This window comes from Melanotaenia boesemani, chromosome 3, assembly GCF_017639745.1.
Source record: "Melanotaenia boesemani isolate fMelBoe1 chromosome 3, fMelBoe1.pri, whole genome shotgun sequence".
NCBI lineage: Eukaryota > Metazoa > Chordata > Actinopteri > Atheriniformes > Melanotaeniidae > Melanotaenia > Melanotaenia boesemani.
In genome coordinates, this window is record NC_055684.1 from 31840764 (window position 1) to 31863621 (window position 22858).

Genomic DNA, 22858 nt, shown 5'->3' on the forward strand with positions numbered 1-22858 from the left:
AAAAAAATACTGTGGTTTCCTTGTTCCTTGCAACTTTAGCTCAAGCCTGCATAAGTCAGGTTAGAACAGATACCTTATTTATCAATGTCCTGTGTCATTCAGCATGTCTAATGTACTATTTTTCATCTACTAAGTAGCATAGACCAAGAGTTTCATGTTTAAATATTTTAAAGCATGAAAGATTTCACCTTGGTTATTTCCACTGTGTTTGCTTACTTATATTGGTGGATCCATTATCATGATGAGTGCACGATTAATTCATACTATTCAAAATGTTTAACAACAGATATACTTATTCAGACTCTAAATTAAGGCTTCACAACATACTAACAATGTATCTGATGCAAAGTATAAATATTGCAGCGACATTATGACTTAAAATATGACAGCACAGGTGTACGAGGATGGCATTTCACTTTGAAGAAGTTCTGTTTTTTGTGCGTGTTTTGTCCAACTAACATGCAAAGAAGTGGAAGTGGAACACAGCTCTTGTTACTACATCAGAAAGGACTTTCTAGTATTTCTTTATACGTTGCAAGTCATATCATCATTACTGAATTCAACAATAATATTATATATTGCACATATTTCTATCATTGTTCAGTTTTTCTCTGTGTATACATGTATTTTTATATGTATATGTTAAACAAACAGAATAAGCACATGCTTTATATCTAGTATAACAAAAGTCATTTAAGCACAGTTTACAGAATTGAATGTTTATGTCACATAGGAAAAAATATGGTCTGTGGACCTGCAACATCCTCAAAAAGAGACAATCTGGGGGGAAAAAAAGAGAAAAGTTAACTAAAAACAGCAATTTATAGAGTATTTACTGCCATTTCAGTATCCATTTTGATTGGGCTAAAACAGGCCTGAAGTTGTATTTGTAGCTCTGTAACTGATACTTTAGTAACATTTGTTAAAAGCAGAACCAGATGAGGAATTAGTTCGTGAAAATGTAGAAAAGTTCTGTCTGTATGTTGCATTTTGAACCGAGTCACAACCTCCAAATATCTTGTAACAAGTGTCAGTTTCATGACAGAATATGACCAAGCATGCAAACCATGGTACAAATTCATCATCAAATAATAAATAAATAAATAAATAAATAAATAAATAAACGTCCCATTTAATATTAATGTAGAAAATGTTTTCCAAGAGATCAGCGATCCACAGATCAAAAATGAGTAAAATTAAAAGAGTGACAGTTTCTCTGTTTTTTAAGGCTACAACAGAGGCAGGTAGCATGCTGTGTCTATGTTTTATTTGATCGATTATTAATTTAAATTAATGTGGCACTATTATTTAAGACAAGGAAAAAAATATTGCCCATTGCTGGTCTTTGTAATGCTCTACTGACCTCTAGTGGGTGTAAGTGTACAGTGATCATGTCTGTTTGCTTGAATAAATGGTTTTTTTGAAGCCCAGAAAAGGTTTGCAGTCAGACATGTTTTGTTAAGACTAATAAATGCGTCATGTAAGGTCAAAATCTTCACTGCCAGTAAACCGCCCACACAACAGAGATCTATGTGGCGTTCATAAGCAATCTTGAACTCGTGATATATGTTTCCGTAGTGTTAAAGAAGCCTCAACGTCTTTTCAACTGGCTCAGCGTAGTCTCGTGGCAGTGTTTTTTACATTGTCATTTTATGTGTATATGTGTGTTTTTAAACTACACATCGGAAATGTGTTACTCGGTTACCATGGCAAAAGCTCACTGCTTAGTTCTTATTTTCGACTGCACGTAAAGGCAACACCGCATTGCTTTACTTTGCTCCTGAAGTAGCGGTTGTGATTGAGGTAAACATTTATTGTTTAATATTTTCATTTGAGCTTGTCTTTAAGTTAAGACTGGAAACACGTGAAGTACGGACTTCTCGTTGTTTTTATGGACTCCCTTGTCATCGTAAAGTAAAAATAAACGCCCATTTTAAATTTGGGAGGATGATAGGAACCACTGGAGCACAGATTGTATGGATGTAGCGGAGACACACGATGCTAGCAAGCTAACTAGCTTCTAAGGTAAGAGCAAAAACTGTGGCATTATATATGTTAATAGTTTTTTTTAACCTCGTGAATACACCGTTGCATATTGCTATTAAGCTTCCAGTGCATAGAACAAATTGTAAGCAGAGATTTAAAGCTTGTGGTGAATCTTCTAAATCGAGTCGTCAAACTTTGGGAAACTCTTCCAAGCTCAGGCCCAGCAGCTGTGTTCAGCTGACTGAGCTGGGCGGTTTCACGTATCTTTATTGTTTCTCATATACTGTAATTTATAAGTCTGGTCAGCTGTCAAACTGCCCAACCCCATTTTCTTTGATCTGCATATATACTTGTAATTCCTGTGGTATTCAAGTTTACATTACAGGCGTGTCATTTATTGGAAAGACACACGGAGGGAAACCTCTATCAAAGAAATACGCTGTTAAAACTTTCAATGGATGTTGTAACATCATAACTATAGCAGCACCTATAATTATGTGTTTCTTGCATTTGTGAGTTTGATAGACAGTTCTTGACAAATTTTACTGATCTCCGAGTTGTTTAAATTTTATGGTGCACGTTTAAAGGTGCACCATAAATTATGTAAAGATATCAGACCAGACAGAGAAGTTATAAACCTCCAACATCCTCTTTGATAAGACAAACTCAGCACTTTAAACAAGAGCTTCCCGATGGGAACAATAGAGTTGCGTGATGCTAAACAATTACTACTATTATCAGTTACTATAACCCACGGAGTCAAAAGTTTGGTTGATTTTTCTGGATGTGGTGCAAGCTGACAGGTTTGATGAGCAGTCAAAGAGGTAAGAAGATTACATTTTTTTTGTTGTTGTTTATTTCCAATATTAAAGTACAAATAAGGAAATATGCTGCATTCAACACTATTCAGTAATACCTGTATATCACTGCAACCCACTACAAATATTTAGAGTAAGTAATTATAGTTCTTAAATTTACCCGAAAATAAGATGTAAACAAATAAAGCACACTGGAATATCATTTGTAATGTGTGTAAAGTTTTTTTTTTTTTGTTTGTTTGTTTTTGTTTTGTTTTGTTTTTTGGGTCAGTGTAGCTGTTTCATTAGTTTTATTTTATTTTTTTTGTGCATTGAAATAGTCTTCACATTCCTGAGCACTGCCCTGGGGGCAAGTAGCCTAACTCTACTGCTACCCTACTACTTTCTGACCTACTGGGGCAGTCATTGAACACTCATGCTTCACTGCTTTGTTCCACCCCTCATAACTACAACCGTCTCCTTACAGTTTCCAGAGATGTCAGTGATGCCAAACAAAACTTTGGCTAACTGGGGTAAAATTTACAAAAAGGTGTCAAAGTGACGAAATGATAAAGCAGTATCGTCAATCTGTATAATTTTACAATACTAACATTATGCAGATTTAATTAAAGAGCTTGAATAAGCAGATATAGAACTATAGTCTATTTAATAGATAAATTTAGCATCCATTCTGAGGAATAATTTCTGATTTGTTGGAATAATTGTTTTCCACTTGACTAGGAGTCTATGAGAAATATTGCCTGATTTGTTATCTGGTAAAATATTTAGGGACTTTATAGTCTCCATGACTTATTATTTATTTATTTATTTATTCATTCATTCATTTTTGTCATTTTGATGGTAAAAAATAAATAAATAAAATGTTAGTAGCTTGTGATCCCATTAAACCATAAAGTAGGGCTGGGCGATATGGCCTAAAAATAAAATCTCAGATTTTTTATAACCAAATCCAATTTCCGATTTTAATCGATTTTTTTTTCTTTTCTTTTACAAAACATAAATAAACTTATTAAAAACATTTATTTGTTTCTATAGATGAATGCCAGCAAAAATAAAGCATATAATGTCATAGCTTTTCCACCATATAAACGACTTCATATGTTATGTAGAAAAAAGCGACACAATGCGTCCGTGATCTCTTTCCATCTGGATCCTTATCATACAGGATCCACTGCAGAAATAATTCCCCTGATGAAGTTTGTCTCTTAACTAGGGTTTGGGGGTTAAGTTGACTTCTGCATCTCATAGAGAGCAGCATTTCTCACTGCAGTTATACGCACAGCTAAATCCCAGGTGTGAGTGAAGGGTCAATTCATTAAAAATCTGTCAGACAAACACCGTTCTGGTGTGGAGGGAGGGCTAAATCTGCTATTAACTAACTATATAAAAAAAAAAAACAGATTTTTATAAAAAATAAACCGCCAGAAATGGAAAATTCAGTTTATCGATTTTATCTACAATCACATTCTCACAAGCCCACATTGCATGAGTTAAAAAGTTGCAAATCCTCAGATTCATGAAGAGCTTTGCATTGGCTGATTATTGGCTCATTAACAAGATGCACCCAGATCCAGTATCCTGGAGAATCTGTGAATCAAAAGTTAGCCTTCTTGCACTTGTCACATCAGCCCACATTATCATTCTTTCTGCATAGTCTCTGCAGTGACACCCTCTCAAGCGATCAAACAAATTAATCATGTTTCATGTTTTGGGATTCACCAACCAACAACACATTTTGCACTTTATATTTATCTATTTTTCTTCACTTTCACTGAATTCAGACCACTTCCATTTTTTTTTTTTTTTTTACATATTTGGTCCTTTTTTGTCAGCTTTTGTGGCTCTCTGGCTACACTCATTCTCTGCTACGCGTCTTTTGGGGTTTCTTGCCAATTTATTAACCAGTGTAGATAGGCTGATTAATACTAACTAGTGAACTGAGGGTCATGCACCTGCCTCTGTCGATGGATTGACTGAAAATGTGTCAAACATATCACAGAGATCAACATAAATTTAATTGCATTCATAATTTTGCTATTGTTTTATTACCCAACCCCAACTGTAATATAAATAATAATTGCCTAGTTTTCTTTCAAGGCTATATTAGTAATAGAAATGAAGCTCTACTTACAAAGACAATGAAATTATACAGATGTACAGATTTAAAAAAAAAATATGTCAGAATAAATTTTGGGACTTATTTGTGCTCACAGCTTCTCTTCATCATTGCTAACTGAGACTTTATTGGTAGATTTCTTTTCAAAAACACAACTAATGCCAAATAATTAAGCTTGTTGGACAAAGCAGAGCAACTTTTTATTAAAATAAGTTGCCACAAAAACCCCTTTGAGCTTAAGGACTTCTTGCTTTTACTCCTAAAAAAATAAATCTCTCTCTTTTGCTTAGCAAATGGCGACATCTTATTCAGCTGACTCTACATGCTAACAAACTTATATTTTAAGGGATCATTTCACATTTAAACATAGTCTAAATTAAACCACAGCCACTGGCTGTGGCTTCTGCATCATGTAACATTTGTGTTTTTTACTACATTTACATTTACATTTACTACTTGTTAACTTTTCTGGGACACATATTTGGTCGCTGTTTCTTATGTATTATGCTGACTAATGAGAGAAACAGTAAAACCTTTTGAATAGTTCTTATATTTTCATTTGTACAACTGAATATATACAATTATATAGATGTGTTACTGTTTCTGTCATCAGGCAACATAATAAATATGAAAAAGTGACTAAAAAGTGTCTCATTAAGAAAAGTTAACAAGTAGTCAGGATGGATGGATGGCTGGATGGATGGATAGAAAGTTTTCAATTTTTCAGGTACCTTTTGGTACAGTAGGTGCTTTTGATATTAAATAACTGTCTGTGAGATGGTGTTAACATGTTTGTTCGCTCTCTGCCACAGTCCAATACTTGGTCACATAATTGATTTGAATGGTCTAATTCAATAACACACAATCTCTGCACACCTCTATGTCTAAAAGTTTAGCATGTTTTCTTATCTTCACCAGAGCATCATAAAGATTTAAGTTATTCCAGACAGAGAGGTGTGAATGAATCCATTAACTTAGTATGTTTTGGTTTTTTTGTTTGTTTTACCTTTTAGAGCATGACGATTTGTAGTCAAGTAGAACTTCTTATCACTTTTTATTGATAGCCCTGTAAGATTATCAGGTATATATTTAGAAATGTGTCTTTACATCCGGTGGAATGAGTGAGATGTAAGATATTAAGGGGAAATGTGGTATCCCCTGTCAGTTGACAACTCTACACTGGCAGCATTGCACCTATAACAAGACTGAAGAATATTTAAAGAATTTGTTTTGCCAGCTGCTATGTTGCCTACACAAAGCTGCTCTCTGTCTCTCAGGGACTTTTGGTTTATATAACTACCCATGACATCCACCAACTGGCTAGCTTACCGCTGTATGGCTGTTTGTGTTGTACAGCAGTATTATGGGAAATTGTTTAACTTGTCTTCACATCAAACATGATAAATTTAACTTTGCACTTGTTGTGTTTGCATTATTTGATATAACTCATATTCATTTTATTCTCATTCTCATTCACACCATGAACCATGTTTTTAAATAAATCTTAAAACATGTCTGAATATATCTCAGTTCACATCTTTCTCTCTCGGTTGCATTAGTGTTTGTAAAACCTCTGAACTGCAGTTTCCCATGACCAGAAGAGGTCATTATTCAGACAGCGCTTCCCTTATATCTGATTTAGGGTTATCAGAGTTCTTGGTATGCAGTGTGTTTGCACAATATGCTGCTGCTGCTTCTGTTCTTCTACTGTATCAACTTTACAGAAGGTTAGGTCTTGGTATTCTGTTTCCACACAACCTTTTCTTACACCTGCATAAAGATTTCAATTCAGGAAGCTGACTGCATTAGTCAATGTAATACAGCAGCCCTGCAACAGACCTTAATTTTATGATAGTTATTGAAGCTTCCCTCATTGAGAGGAATTCTGTGGACAGTTTATTAGAAATGCCCGACTTGTTCAGCGGTTTGTTTAACAGCACAATAATTAACATCTCCAAAAATAGCTGTAAAAGGCTGTTGTTAGCTCAGCACTAACAGACATAAACTCATTAAAATAGAATTGGGATAGCTTCTCTTTTTTTGTTTTGTTTTTTTGCATTCTTAAAGAATGAGTTGAGATCTACTTAATATTTGTCTTTGTAATATGTAATATTTCACTGTGTCACTGGCTAACTACAAAGTACTGGTCACGATACTGAGTTAAACTTTAATTGGTTTATTGTGATTTATGTAGGTAAAATTAAAAAGTGTAAAATGAACAAGATGTTATCTTTATTCCACCCATGTGATTGGTGATAATGAATAGAAGCTGTTGCATGGCGTTAGTGTCTTTCAGCTTCTGAAGGGTTGGGATGCCAGAAAAGGCTTGAAAACCGCTGGTCTTCACGGCTGGTATCTATGAAATGCGTCCAGTTGTGCTCACACCGTAAAGTCTAAATGTAGATGTTACTGGAACAAAACTTGACAGCTTCTGCCCTTCTAGCTGCTTCTTCCCTGGTGCCATGTCATTTGAGATCTGATCTTTGGGTGTCTGCAAATTGCTGAACCCCCCCACAAGTGTCTGAGCACCAACATTCCTGGAAAGGCAAAATGAATATTGAGGTTCGGGATGAATGTAAGCCATGCAGTAACAGAACAGGTGCTATGTGTCAACTTAAATTATGTGGACTATCCTACTGCCATATGCTTCCCTTTATTTTGTGGGAACATAAACAACAGGCCTCTATAATCAAATAAAATGTGTGCATTAAGAATTTTTTTTTCCTCTTAAACATCCAGGAGATGGCAGTAAACATACTTTGGATGTTTGATCTTCATCTAACGGTCATAGTGGGGAAACTGTAGTCTAAAACTGCATCAGATGAGTTATCAAATCATCAAATAATTTACAATCACCAGTGAAAGCTTTGTTAGGCTTCACTGATTTATACTTGAGTTGACAAACTTTCCCTCAAACCTTGTTCCATAAACAAATGACAAAGTAGTACAGTGAACAAAAATGACTCGTGAAAATAGTTAGAAAATCATCAGAAGAAACAGATAAAGGCTGCAACTAATACATATTTAGTTTATTTTTAGTCTATCAGTATTCATTTTAAATTGATGAAAAATTTTTGGTCTGTACTACACAACTGTAGCAAAATGGCCATGTCAAGCATTCAAATAGGAATATGAGCTTCTCTACATGGCAACGAAGCTGGTTCAAGTGTGAAAACGAAGGCGAAAACTTGGAGAAAGGCTTCAACATCCCCACAAAACTGCTGTAGTACATACTACAAGCCTGTGGGGGGAGCTATGATGATTAAAGAGATGAAGATAATGACATATCTGCTTGCTCCCGCTGTTGATGGCACGTAGCGCGATACTGTGTTGTAACAGCAGTGCATTTTGGTGCTAAAGCTGTACAAGCCAGGACTGTCTGGAGCCACAACACAGCTGGTCACAGACGCCATTATTGTAGTTGTGTTTAGCATGCGTTCATCACACTGATGTCATATCCTCTTGTGGTGCGGTTATGCTGTCTTCACAGTACCACAGACATAGAGGTCTCAAACCTGTCCACCTTGGTACCTGGTTTCAAACATGATTGGTTTCATAGAGGCCAATCCCTGGTTTCGCGGGGATGAAAGGGTGGATTGCTAAAATACTTTTGTGGTTTTACTGCAATTTGGCATCGTGGGGACGGCCCCTCAAACTACTTGTTTGATCCAGAAAGAGATACTGAATTTAAATATATAAAGTAAATAAAGGGAATATTTATGAACCAGCACGAAATCCAGCAAATCTTTTTGTCATGTTTGCTTACCGTTTATCATTTCACAAATGATATTGTAACTTTTAAATTATCCTTGGCCTCATGTCTTTGCCACAGTGTGACAAGACTTGAGCAATAGGGCTTTTGAAATGTGACACATTTCTGTCACGTTCCCTCTACCCATGTATAAGCAGACTGATAAGAGGGTAATGTAAGGTGTAATTTCTCACTGTGTTGGTCAGTGTTGTTGACACCGTTTGAGACGGTGTGGAGAGCTGAGTTATATGACACCGTGTAAAGTGTTCAGCCCTCTGTGTACTCGGCCACTCCTCTTTAGCAGGCAGCGCTTTCTTAGAGGGCGAGTCTCTCATTCCTACCCAGACTCCACACAACTCACATTTTTTCTACTTCCATTCTAGTCGGGAATTCCTAGGGAAAGATTTCACCTGTTGGATTTGGCATTTCTTTCTTAGATTTCTCATTAAGTAAGTACATATTTCAAATATTCAGATGGCAGTGTTTTGTGCACTTGTGTTTTTTAGATTAACTTTGATTAATATAGAAAATTTAGATTTGTTTAAAATCCCTTTTAAAAATGTCCACTTTTGATGAGTATTTTTTTTAGGCTTGTACAAATGTGTATTTGTTTGAGTCTGTTAATTTTATATTAAGCACAGCATTAAAAAAATAAATATTTTCTGCATCTGTAAATAATGTCTCACAAAAAGTTTGACTACTCAGTACAACTACTGTGTAGTGTTTTATTTAGATACTGAACATACTGTGCATCACGCAACCGTAGTTTCAGTCCAGTCCCTTGAACCACAGTTTCATCCACACCTCGTGATAAGAGATGCAGAGGAACCAACAACTTTTAATGCTTCAAAAAGTGATTTGATTTCACTCATTAAAAAAAAAAAAAGTTATAATTCTGGGTTGATGTAAACAAAAATTACCTTATGTGATTAATCAGTTAATCAAGGTGACTCTTATGTAACCAGAAATGAGAAAACCTGAACTATTTGGCCATTAAATAATTAAGATATATGAATAGAAAAGATTAATCCAGCTTTTAAAATTCAAGCATTTGTATATTTTCTATATGTTTAATTTTATTTATCATTAATCTCACAGTTCATGTCACAAAAAAACCTCTGTGGACATGTGCTTGGTAATCATTTCTTTATATTTCTTTATTCTTTTTCTTATTCTGGCATGTTATGAAAAGAATCCTCAAAGAAAGTTTTGATTTTTGTTATCAGATTTGTCAGCACTATAATTTTACACATTAAATGGTTAAAAAAAGATAAAGATGCTGTGCTAGAGTGCTATTGTGTTGAGGTACTAATGGACATGCAGATCTCTCCCAAATCTATTCTGGTACCACAGTTTTACAGTTTTTAGTAAGTAGACTTTAGAGAGTGTGAATTGTAGATAACATTTCCATCATTAAATCAAATTTATTTGTATGGCACATTTAAAAATACCGACCAAGTTGACCAAGTGCTGAACAATTTTCAGAGGCAAAGACAAAAACACAATAGAATATTTACAAAAAAACTAGACACAGTAAAGAAATGATCTTTTAAACAAGAAAAATGTGGTTACGGACATAGCCTAACTTCCTAACTTGAACATGTCAGTGCTGAATCATCTTGCTGTTTTAGTATGTTGTGCATGAATAGTTTCACATCCGATCTGCAAACACAGCAACTGCTTATCTGTGATTCGAAGGTGTGAAAAATCCACTCACAGTCATATGAGATTTATGGAAATGTGTCATGATCATGTCATGTTCGGACTAATAAAAGGACACATATTCTCTGCTTGTTCCCTGCTGTCGCTGTTCATGGGCCGACAATGCAGTAGCACATTGCTGTGACTGCAGGGTAGCTTTGTGTTGTAAGCTAACGTGACCCCTCCCCAGCATGCTGAAATGCAATCACTGCCACATTCAACTAGTTAATAATCAAACCAGAAAGACTTGCAGTTTTTATTTGACTCCAGCTATTAAACATGCATTACAGTGAATGAGTTAATGGTCATCATGATGTCAGAGACTAACAAACGGGCAGTCACAGGAAACACCCTAGACTTAGCAACATGTATGTGAACTCATGGTAGTGGAGACTATGACTACACCTGTCTGTGAGGTCAAAGAGGCAAGTCACACCTGAATCACTGAAGCAAATGTTCGCAAGATTAGGTAATAGGCTGTGTTGGGAAAGCTTTTAGATCTGATAGGTGTCGACTGGTTTTCTTTTAAACTTCTATCTACTTGTTATTCTTTTACTTTCAGATAGATATTTTTATGTTTTCATTCACCACTGTGTTTCCAACTAGCTGGCGGGAATTCATTTTGGTTTGGTCTTATTCAACCCTTCTACAACACTAGCTTTAGGCACTGCAAATGCAAATTAGCTATTTGCTAACTCTGGTGCAATCGTTTGGTTGCACAATGTCCCTGTGAAATAAACAATAAAATAAACTAAAATAAATAAATAAATAAATGGCAGCACTGATTTAAAAATGTGTATTTTTTTCAGCTGATTATATATTTATTTTAAGCAATAAAATATCTCCAAAACTTTACAAACAACCACACAATTGTTTAAATTTCATGCTTTTTAATGATCAGATTTGATTTTGTTACCTACTTGTATGTTCTCTAAATCTAAAATCATATTTGACAGGACACAATGTGGCTCTAACACCCTGTGCTTCTGCTGAAGAATAGCAACAGGAAGTTGATCTGCTGGCATGGAAGGCACTGGAGAGATCAGCGACACTGACAGTGGTATTATCCTTAATTCAGGTAAGTTTTGTTTTGTTTAGTTTTTTTTGTATATCTTTAACAAAATGTTTAAAATGTGTGCAAGAAAAACGTTCTTCCTTGTACAAACAGTATGTTGGTCATGTTTGTACAAGAAGTTTGACTCTCATCACCAGATGAAATATTGTGTCTCATAAACTCCTTTTGTTTCTCATGAGAGCCGTTATCTGTTGGCCTAACCAAATGTTTCAAGAACATTCAGCGTGATATCAGTGTGATGTCTGCAGGGGACAAATTATTGTCTTTTTAAAAAAAAAAAAAAACATGTTTTGTGAAACAGAGAGCATGGATGAAAATGGATGGGATCTACTCAGAGGGAGCTGGATTAGTTGATATGTTCTGTACAGCATGAAGGACACAATGCACATGAACCCAAAAAAAGCACTGATGTAGCACCACATGTTTGACATTGCAGTTAGTCCTGCGATCAACAGTTTAAAAGGAGAATGTATTGCAGACACTTTGGTCAAAGGTCTGGGTGCTGTGGTAAAAAACAGTTGATGCATGGCTACTCACTTTGGTCCTACAAGGGCCACAATCCAGCAGGTTTTTAATGTATTCCTGCTTGAACACACTAGAATCAAATTAAATGGATCCAACAGCCTATCAAGTTCTGCACAATGATTCATTCATTTGAGTCAGGCTTGTTAAAGCAGGAATACATGGAAAACCTGCTGTATTGTGGCCCTCGTAGGACCAAATTGTATAACTCTGGGTCATTGTAACAAAACATACAAAGAAACGTGATATGAACTAGTATTGTTTGGCAGAGAAATAGTTTTTAGTTTATTGACTGCTTCTTCATTAATTATACTTCCCTGCATGTTTTAGTTCTTTCCAACTCCTACACAACTGATGCAGATTAATTGAACTGCTCGTCAAGTTCTTTGCAAGCCTGCTAATGAGCCAGTTAATTTGAGTCAGGTGTGTTAAAGATGAATACCTCTAAAACGTGCAGGGCAGTGGTCCCCGAGGACCAGGATTGAGAAACACTGGTTGAAACCATATCAGTGGCGGAAGGAATTAACAGTTCCTCTGCTATTCTGTGAGGCTTTTTAGACCAGGAAACTGCACACTACTCTATATGAGGTGCCACGTGGGGTCTTTTCTATACAATGAAAAAGTGTCAGTCTACAGAGAATAGCTGGCTTGTGACTGAAAAAAAGAAGAATTCTTTGGCCTATTGTGGTGCTGTCACAGTGCTTTCCTGTTGCACCTTAGATGTTTGTCAGTACCTGCAGGGATTCTTCTATTAATCTCTGAAGGTATGTGCTGCTCAGTGGCTTTTGCCTGAAGCCACTCCCACATTCCCAAGACTAATCTTAATGTCATCGGTCACCAAGGCTACAGACAGCAGCAGCAGAACATTCACATTGTTTATAGTTACAAAGATCCTGATACTGATTTTGCAGTTTCAGTGTCATTAATGAGAACAATGATAAACACAATGGGTATGTTCTTCTTTTAAATAAAACAAAAGTTCAACATTAAATTAACTGATTGGCTTTGTCTTCACAGTATACATATTGCATACTTGTGCATAAGGAGTGTGCACAAATATGTATCTTGCACACTGAGTTGTCTAATACAATGCAGTTTAACAACACCAAAAATTAGCTGAATTAATCCCACTTTGAACCTTTTAACCTTCATAAAAGCAGAAATTATTTCTGATTGGATGAAACTCATTAACACTGTATGATATACTAACTTACAAAGGCAAAACGATTCATTAATTAATGTTTTTAAAAAAAACTCACAATTAGTTTTATTGGTCTTTGTTTCCTGATATTTTCTTTTTGGTTTTCATTTTTCCTTATAATTTAATAATTCAACTTTACAACCTCACAAGCTTGAGCATCTGCTATTACATTGATAACTATATGCCAGTCACAAACTCTCAGGTGAATCAAGTTATCCATTTCCTGTTGCATGACACAGGTTCCGACAGCCCAACCACTCATACAAAGGATGTGACCACTCACACACGGGCCATGAAGCTTAAACACCAGGCACTCCAAGACCGACTGGAGATCTGCATACTGGAGCTGAAGAAGCTCTGCATCCGAGAAGCTGTAAGTAACTAACTGATCAGTTTAAAACCTGATGAAGTGCATTAAGATCGCACTGAACATACTATATGAAGCAAATTAGCCACAGATGATAATAATCAAACTTCTGTTAAGTGTCATAAAGGTTTTGATTAAATCAGACAAAGTAAAACTGAAGACAGCAGGGTATAATTAAGCTAACTGGCACATATTGGACTCCCTGTGTTCATGATTCAGCGCCTACTTAGAGAGGATTACATTGGTGGGGCACTTTTTTACAGGCGCTTATGACTCATTTTACTGCAGGTTTACAAATGCCACCATTTTCACACATGCACTGCAGATTTGAGATTTTCAAGAAATGTTCTTGAAGATGTAAATGTCATCAACGGAGTTCCAGATGTATTCCACCCAGCCTCCTAGTAAAATTTCAGATAAATGAAGAGTACTCCTTTTCACACAGTGGTCATGCCTTATTGGCACAAAAGAAACATCAATGTTTACTCGCCCCTTTTTTCTTTGGTTATTCAAGCTGAAAAAAACATTGGCAGCTCAATCCTGTATCACAAAACAAGCCAGCATCATGGAATCAGCTTAGTGATAACAGTGTTATTGGTAAGAGTGTTGTGTTTTACCATGTTCGCTTGCCCTTTCACAAACACACACACCCCAGCTAGGCTTTGACTCTATCTCCATTGCTTGATCATAAGCATGTTGGCGGCACATCAACTTGGAATCCCGCATTCTGCCTCTGTGCCTAAACACAAGACACTGTTACACTGCAAAGGTGAATTATTCCCGCCTTTAAATGGGCTGTGTGAAGAGTTCATTTGTGAAGGCAGCAGTTACAGTTATCTGGAGTATTTACCGCCAGTAAGCGAGTGTGTGTTATTAACACATAAACTGAATTAACAAACCTCATCTAGCATTCTTAATAAGTTGCAAACAAAACTGTGACCTTATTTTCACAGTTACCAATTAAGAACTCACCAGCCTTTCACATTCCTCAGATTCATTGTTTGGTGAAATAAGAGCACATATTGTGGTTGCAGTGAGATTTTAGCTGAATAATATTATACCTTTTGAAGTGGTCTTCTGGTGGTTTAGCTGGTAAAGCGATTTCAGCCTGGGTTTGAATCCAGCATGAGACTTTAGTCATACATCATCCCTTTAATTTTCTGCCTCTTGCATTTTACCTTTGCACCCCGTGGTTTTGATTAAAGGAAAATGATTGCTAAATAAAGTAATTTTAAAAATGCACACACTCAAATGTAGCTGTGTAGGTGACTTGTTGGTTCTTCAGGGTAAAATCCCAGGGCTGATCATTCTTTCCTGTTGACACTTGGGCTGGGCACTCCTGTTAGGACATGCTTAGGTGAGCTAATGGGAGTCATGATACCTTTTTTTTCCTCTTAGTGACAAAAGAATATGACTGCTTATTGGCCAGACTTCACATGTGTGTTTGTATAAAGGTGGTTGGCTCTGAATTACTAAAAATTGAAACTGGTAACAAAGCCTTGTCCTGCTTTTAGTTTTGATTTGGATATTGACTGCATGAGAAAGTGAATTCCACAGAATGTGTTATGAAAGGAAATATCCACAGATGCAGAATTGTGCAACCAATTCTCTGAACCTATATGTCTGAACACGTAAGGAGATCAGGATAAGATTCTTGTACATTGTTTCATAACTGCAAAGGAGATGCTTGGATAAACTTAAACCATCAAATAGAAGATTTATCAGCAGGGATTTAAAATTTGTTTTTATTATTATTCTTTGTCCTCAGAAAAATAAACTTTTATTCATGTTCAAAAGTGTCTGTGGACTTTTGGATTTGATTGTTTTTTTGCTGTTTAGGAGTTGACAGGTCGGTTGTCAGAAGATTACCCATTGTTCCCAGGAGAGAAGCCTCCACAGATTCGCAGACGTGTTGGAGCTGCATTTAAATTAGACGAACAAAACTTCCCTCGAAGATCACAGGTACAAACTGCAATTGAAGACTGGAAAAAAGGATAATGTTCTTTTTATGTCGCATAAGCCTAAAATACACACATTCTTAAAATAGTCACACTGTTGTCTCTATGCCACCCTGTTATCTTTACAGGACTCAGAACTGAGTTTAGTAGATGCCAATTTAGCGCTTCAGATGAAGATTTGTGAGGCTGCTCGCAAACTCTGCGAAGAAGATCACCTGAGCAAGGCTGTTAGGAGGAGCCGGTTGCAGCAGTTTAAAAGAGAAAAGAATAAACTCGAGCAGCTACAAGAAAAGGTCTTTCAGTTGCGACTGGAGCGTGGACGAGCATCGCCAATCCCTGTTTATATTACACAAGGTAAGAGATTCAACCACGCATAGCTCTCAACGACAGTTGGATGTGAAAACTCCCCTCATGATCTTTCATCATTTGATAATTCACATGTTAACACTTGTGTTTTCTTTTTGTTTTCAGATCTTGGCACATCTGATGACAGTTCTTTATCTGATTCTGTAGTGCAAGATGAAGGTACGACCTGTCCCACTTTGTTCGAGTGGAAAAAGCTGTCTTTATGTATTAAGAGTAATGGCAATGTTGTGTTTTTTTTAGTTTAAAACCATAACAATAATGACATGACCAAGTAACCATAAAATATGTAAACAGACTCTAGTTAGTATTTGCCTAGAGTACCACACATCCCGTTGTTTTTCATGGAAGTAGCTCATAGTGATGTTTATTATGAATCAACAATAAATATTCATATAATTCCTTTTTTTTTTATTTTATTTTTTATTCTAGAAGTCACAAGCCAGTCCTCACAGCCATCCTCAGGACTCCCTTATGCTGTAAAGGCGGATCCTCCTCCACCTCCCCCCTTGTCCGCACATTCCTCTGTGGACGGCTCCCACATGTCTCGCCCTGTGGCTCCACAGTCCCCCCTACTGAACCTGTGTCAATCTCCCTGTCCGAGCCTTGACTCTAACTTCAGTTTAAACTCAAGCTTAATGTGTGACCCTCCTCCCATCCAGCACTCCCCATGGACAGAGTCTAGTCTTGATCAACCTTACCAGAAGAGCAAGAAGTCACGCTCCTCCAGTACAATGAGGTAACGCAGATCATCCATCATGATTTTTTTCCTGTTCTTCAAGTTTTTAGTCGTGGAAACAGAAGCTCTGGGTTGTGGGGTTATGTGAACGGTGCTGTGTGGATTCTTTGGAAAGATGGTAATAACCTGTCTTAGCCCCAATTCCTCAGTAGTCCCACGCTTATCAAGAAAAATGGAAATAACGTTGGTGACATTCTGTCATTTTACAGGGAACTTAAAATGTCTTTATATTTTAAGACTATGTTGACACTAAAAAACATAGTTGTTAATCGTCTACTGGGGCCAAGTAATTTTTATACAGAACTTCTCTTTACTGTTGTTACTACTACACTGAATTAGACTGTACTGAAGATGCCAGTAATGTTCAGGAATGTGCAACACTGCCATCTGCTTTTGCAGTGGTGCTACAACATTGGCTGAATAGAGCCATCGCAGATCTGTGAATGATCTTCATTTATAAACAGACTGAGACACAGGGCTGTTCTTTTAGATATTTTTATCTCTGTAGGATCAGTCTATAAGGTTGTTTCATGTTTTTATTTAATGTTTTATGTTTCCTGGGAACACCACAGTGAATGCTTTTTAAGCCTTTATATGTATGCATGATAGGAAATAAAAACATGAAACATTTTCCTATACCAAACCCCGTAATGCCCGTCTCAGATGTTTATAGAAAAAAACTATTTTGTGTGTTCAGCAGTCCAGCCAAATCTGAAGTGTTGCCACCACTGGAAGCTTGTGTATTGCAGTCTGCACTGCCCCAACAGCTTTCCCATCTGAGGCTGAGCTCCACCCAGTCAAACAGTACACCCTCCACACCAGAGATGCGTGTGCACCGTCAACTCTCCCTAAGGTAGTTGCACTTCACACACATCAATGGCAACTGTAGTTGAATGTAGTTGTTAGAATCTACTTTTTCCATAATTGAAAATATATGTGTGTGTATGTATATATTAGTGCTGGACAACGATTAAAATTTTTAATCGCATGACATGCTGCGATTAATCGCATTGTTACACGCAAAATGTCTCTTTCCTTAAAAAAAAAAAAAAAAAAAAGGCATTTGGCTTTATAAAGAAAATGCCGTAAATTTTGGTTTACAAACACTAAATCAGGGGTCTCCAACCTGCGACTCTGGAGCCGCAAGTGTCTCTCTGGATCTTCCACAATGCCTCTAAATACGTGGCTAAAATATCTTTTTTAAATCTATCTTTCTTGTCATTAGGTTGGAAACCAGGGACTTTTTTTTTTTTACTTTACATAATTTTGCACAAATATCTACATCCCTTAGTCTGTCTGTTTATCCTCTTTTTATAAAGGTTTTATGCTTTTCCTTATTTTAAAACCTAAAATGGAAATAAAAATGTGGTTCTTCATTAAGAATATATATATTAAGTTGCCTTTTTGCAGCTCTAAAGGAGTTTTATTTAGCTTGCTGAAGGAAAAATGGCTCTTTGGATTGGAAAGGTTGCAGACCCCTGTACTAAACACATAAACAGATTTAGCATCAGTTTTCTCTTTAAACAGCAACAGTTAAAATATTTCTTCATATATATTTACAAAATCAAATATTTATGAGAAAGAAGGATGAAATGTTCAGGATTTACTAACCAAAAGGTAAAAAGTCAGCAGGATGAATTTAAAGCTGTGAAGCTGCTTCCTTTTAAACACAGAAGGAACAATATGTGATGAATATCAGCATCAGGTGAACAGACAAAAATCAGGATTAGAATCTCACAGCTCCTAGATGTTAGGAGAGAGAAATATATTAACAATATGCACAATAACGTCCATCCATGCACCTTTAGTGCTTCATTATCCAGATTTCTGGCCTATAAATTCTCTAAACTTTCATTTTTAGCTTGACTGCACCTGCAGCCTCCGCTACCGGGAGTTAAGGGGTTAACATCTTGTTTCCGGGTGTAACGTCAGGTCTGTAGATGTAACTATAAACATGTGTGGGATCCACAGAAAGTCCAGAATCTCAGCTGCCAGCTCAGCAAAACCATTTCTGTGACCACCAAACACAGTTAAGACAACAAACAATTAAAAAACTAGGTACACAAAGTCCGAAAAATATGTAAACTGTTACGACCCATATCAGGGGCATGACTGGGTGCAACACAAAAGCACATTGGGACAGGTGTAAAAGTTAAACACAATGCATTTTATTGACATAAAACATAAACATCAAATAAAACCTGGAACAAAAGATGGTAAAAACAGATGATGTTTCTCCATGAACACGAACAAACGAAGCCTCTACTGAAAGCTCACATCTCACTGATTCCACAGCTATGACCAAGATTCACCGAACCAGAGGCAGAAGAATGCACGATTTATGCTTCACGTTTGTAAAAGTCAGAAAACATGTCTTACCTTTGCTGTCTTGCCTAAATTAAAACCGCATTTATTAAAAAATAATAATAATAAATAAAAAGTTTCTCATTGTTATTTGGGAGCAGTTTCCCGTCCAAAAATCATGATGTTCTGTCCATCTGCATGGGTTTTGACAGACAAAGAGAAACGCCAGTTCTTCTTCTTTCTTAAGTTCCAGACAGAAAACATCTCTTCATTTTAATAAACCCGCTCTCTCCTGATTACATCAGACACACCAATGCAGCAGGGAAGGGAGACATGGACGCCATGTTTATGTCATCAAAGCCAGCTAAAAAACAACAAAAAACGTACGATTAAAAAAAAAATAACAGCGTTAATTAAGTTTTGCGTTAATGCGTTAACGTGCCTAGCACTAATATATATATATATATATATATATATATATATATATATATATATATATATATATATATATATATATATATATATATATAATGTGTGTATATATATATATATATATATATAATGTGTATATATATATATATATATATATATATATATATATATATATATAATGTATGTGTGTGTGTGTGTATATATATATATATATATATGTATGCAAATATATATAATGTATGTATTAGAGGGAGAGAGAGAGATGTTTTGATTTTACATTGTTTCTTAGCAAAGTATCTTTGTTAGTTTATGTGGTGGGTTTTTTTCCTCTGATTTCCACAGGCTGTCCAATCCTGAATCTTCCTTTCATAAAGACCGCGGTCGCACCAGAGGTCCTAGGAGGCGACTGACGGAGTATGGAATAACATTACCAGAGTCTCCCTCTGCTGCACTGAACTATGGGAACCATGCTAGCTCTGAGGACAGCAACTCGGAAAAATCATATTCTTCTTACAGTAGCTCTCCATGTTACGAGTTGCCTTCTGATTTGCCCAAACAGTATCTGTCTCCATTCCCACTCTCTAGCCCAGTTGGCAGCTATGGGCCTCAGTCTTTCTCATCATCTGGTTTTCACTGTAATCCCAGGTATATGTTAAGCCCTAGTATTCAAAGAGCCTATTACAATGAAGAAATGGTCTACCCACCTGACATGGACATGGCACGAAGCCATTTCCCACCACAAGCTCCTTGTACCCCTAACAGACATGAGTATTGGTATAAAGACACTGCTGTACCCCACCAGAGAGCACAGAGGCCTTTGCCTCCTGATATCAGGCTTACCCCCCCTGCACCTTTGGAGCAACCACACTACCGCTCCAATGGTCTCCCACGACAAATTGTGAACGAACATCTGAAGTCATGGCACCATCGCAGTCAGCTCAAACCACCAAGGTCTCGTTCTCTGGACAGACAGGGTGCAGTCAGAGTGAAAAACGCGTCAGTTCGTGAGACTTCAGGCTACCAGAGTCAGAAATATCATGACCAAGTGAGTAAACAAAACTTACTCTGTATCATTTTCAGAGGTGACATTATTATGTCCATGTCTTTGAATGCTAACTCACTGTCATGCTGTCATGACACGTCACATTGACTTTTATTTCTTTGCTTTTTTTTACTTCACAACTTCCCAGAATGATACATGAATTTATCTTTTGTATTCTACATTAGTTAAAGAGAAGGAAATGTAAGAATAGATAGCTGCACTTAGCCTGTTTTCAAAAGACTGGCATCTTTATCATTTTGTACTTCCTTGCCTGATAGACACAGATAATAAACACTGAAGAATAAGGACATGTTCATATGATGCAGACTGCAAGTTTATATACTTTGTGAAAAGTATTTTGAAGTGATAAAAATTCAGAAACATGCTACAACAAATAGTGCCTTCCCATTTCTTTAATTAGTGTTTGTACGGACAAAAGAAAAAAAGCCATTAATCTGTTTTAGTTTTTTTCTTTTTTCCAGATTTTGGAAAATACCAAATCAGTTGTTAAACAGCCTAACATTGTATCTAAATCAGGCTTTAAATTACACCTTTTGTTCTTTTGCCAAATTTTAGGTTATTCAAAGGGGACCTCTCCAAAGAGCTGCTGACGACACTCCGGGGTGCTGGGTTGTGGACGATGGCTCTCACTTTATGAGTCAAGTGTGAAGAGAAGAAACTTGGATGGCAGAGTGAATATTCAGCTCAGAGACTGCAGTTTTCTCTTTTTACCAAAGTATTTAAAGTAATGAATTGTGTAGGCCCTTAAAGAACTGCTATTTTTGGTTCAAAGTTTTTACATCAGCCTGTTTACCTGCCTGGCAGCATCTGAGCATTAAAAACAACGAGGGAGCTGAAGCATCTAACAAAGCTGTGAAACCAAAACCACAGCATCTAGGTTACCACAGAGTCGTAAACATCCTCAAAAACCTTGATTGCACTGCAGTTGTATGGCTATTAAGTGCAACTGTAAGGCATCATTATGTTGAGATGTTCTAATACACATACACACCAAGTATTGCATTAAATGGTTTGGAAATATTAACTATGGAAAGAAACAGATTCTCCTAATGACTCTGTGCCACATTGAGCCTTATATTATGAATTCTGCAAGTTTAATTTGATATTCAGTTTTCAGTCACAAAAAATGCCAACTGAGATAACAGGAGCCTCTCGCAAATGGTCACTAAATTTGTTGTTGTAGTTTAAGAATTAAAAATAGATGTTTGAAAGTTAACTTTTACATGATGAAATTGATGTTAGATGAATTTCTTAACTAAAAATAAACTAATGCAAATTTCTCTGAGGATGTACTAAATGCATTAAAGTTATGGCATTCCAGCTGTTTCAAGGAAATGAATCCACTGTATAATATCAAATATTAGCAGCTTGTCCTAATGAGTATACCATCAATTTAAATTCAGGCTCCTGAGTTTGTCCTCCATCCACTCTTTTTTAGAGGCAAAACTGACTGTTCTTTTATGCTCTGCTAGTTAACTTGAACTACTAAGCAACTTAACCAGCTAGCTGAAACAAGGTACTAACTGAATCACATGAAATACAAAGTAGCAAATTGAGATAGAAACAGAAAATCTTTGTTTGGCAGCTATTAAGATGCCTAATTGAAATATAAAACTTCAGCTTGAATTTTATCTTTGTTGGTGCATGTGTTACTAGACCATTTCTAAGCACCGGTAACGATAAAACTTACAAGATCTGCACTCCAACACACTACTAATATTTGATTAATCCAGAAATATTTCATTGTAATTCTAAAAAGAGACTTTACTACAATTGCAGCTACACACTGACGGGTCTCACAGTGATCTATTTATGTGTTAATTTATTGTAATATTTTTGGACATTGGACCCATTGAAAGTCATACTTGAAATCATATCAGACATGGACCTGAGTTTGCAGGTTTAATCCTGTGCATATATAGCTGTTCTTGGAAAAACCAGACCACAATCATGTTCTGTGTTTTTTTTTTTGTTTGTTTTTTTTTTTTGCTTTGACACTGTCTTGCTTTTTTAATCATCCACATAAGCAATGACAACTGGCCTAACGTGTTTTGCTGTGTATGAAGATTTGTAAAAGATTTTTCCCTGTTGATGTAAATAAATTGGATTTTGTCATATTTACCTGTGTTGTGTGATTTTTATACCTTTGTTTATATAGGATTTTTATAATCACATCTTTATGTCAGTATAGTAATTAATTTAGTTATTGCTGAATTCCATTTATTTGACTGTTGTTGTGCTACTTTTTTAATTTTTAGTACTTCTTTCTAGTACTACTAGTGCGTTCTTGATATTTGATGTTCTATGCACAGCATTTATGAAGAGAAATACAGAAACACAATCACTTATGTAATAGGGTTTCTGGAGGAGAGACTCATTGATGGAGTTGATGTGTTTAGGAAATTTGTTTTTACTTAGTTTGAAATGACATATACTGTTCCACCATACTGCTGTGTATTTCT

General features: G+C 36.2%; 1 protein-coding gene across 3 annotated transcripts; it reads left to right on the top strand.

Moving 5' to 3' along the window:
• Positions 1-1757: 1757 nt before the first annotated feature.
• On the top strand, positions 1758-22513 carry inavab (innate immunity activator b). Of its 3 annotated transcripts, none has more exons than XM_041981203.1 (10): positions 1758-2025; positions 11329-11450; positions 13410-13543; positions 15377-15499; positions 15624-15849; positions 15967-16020; positions 16291-16597; positions 17295-17450; positions 19676-20378; positions 20952-22513. In XM_041981203.1, exons 2-10 carry the CDS (start codon positions 11396-11398, stop codon positions 21042-21044), a joined length of 1851 nt encoding a protein of 616 aa, XP_041837137.1. In that variant the 5' UTR covers positions 1758-2025; positions 11329-11395; the 3' UTR covers positions 21045-22513. The 3 variants fall into 3 exon arrangements, with proteins under 3 accessions (XP_041837137.1, XP_041837136.1, XP_041837138.1); XM_041981202.1 differs by lacking the exon at positions 1758-2025 and adding an exon at positions 8994-9120; XM_041981204.1 differs by lacking the exon at positions 1758-2025 and adding an exon at positions 8994-9120 and having other exon boundaries at positions 17298-17450.
• The last annotated feature ends 345 nt before the right edge of the window (positions 22514-22858 follow it).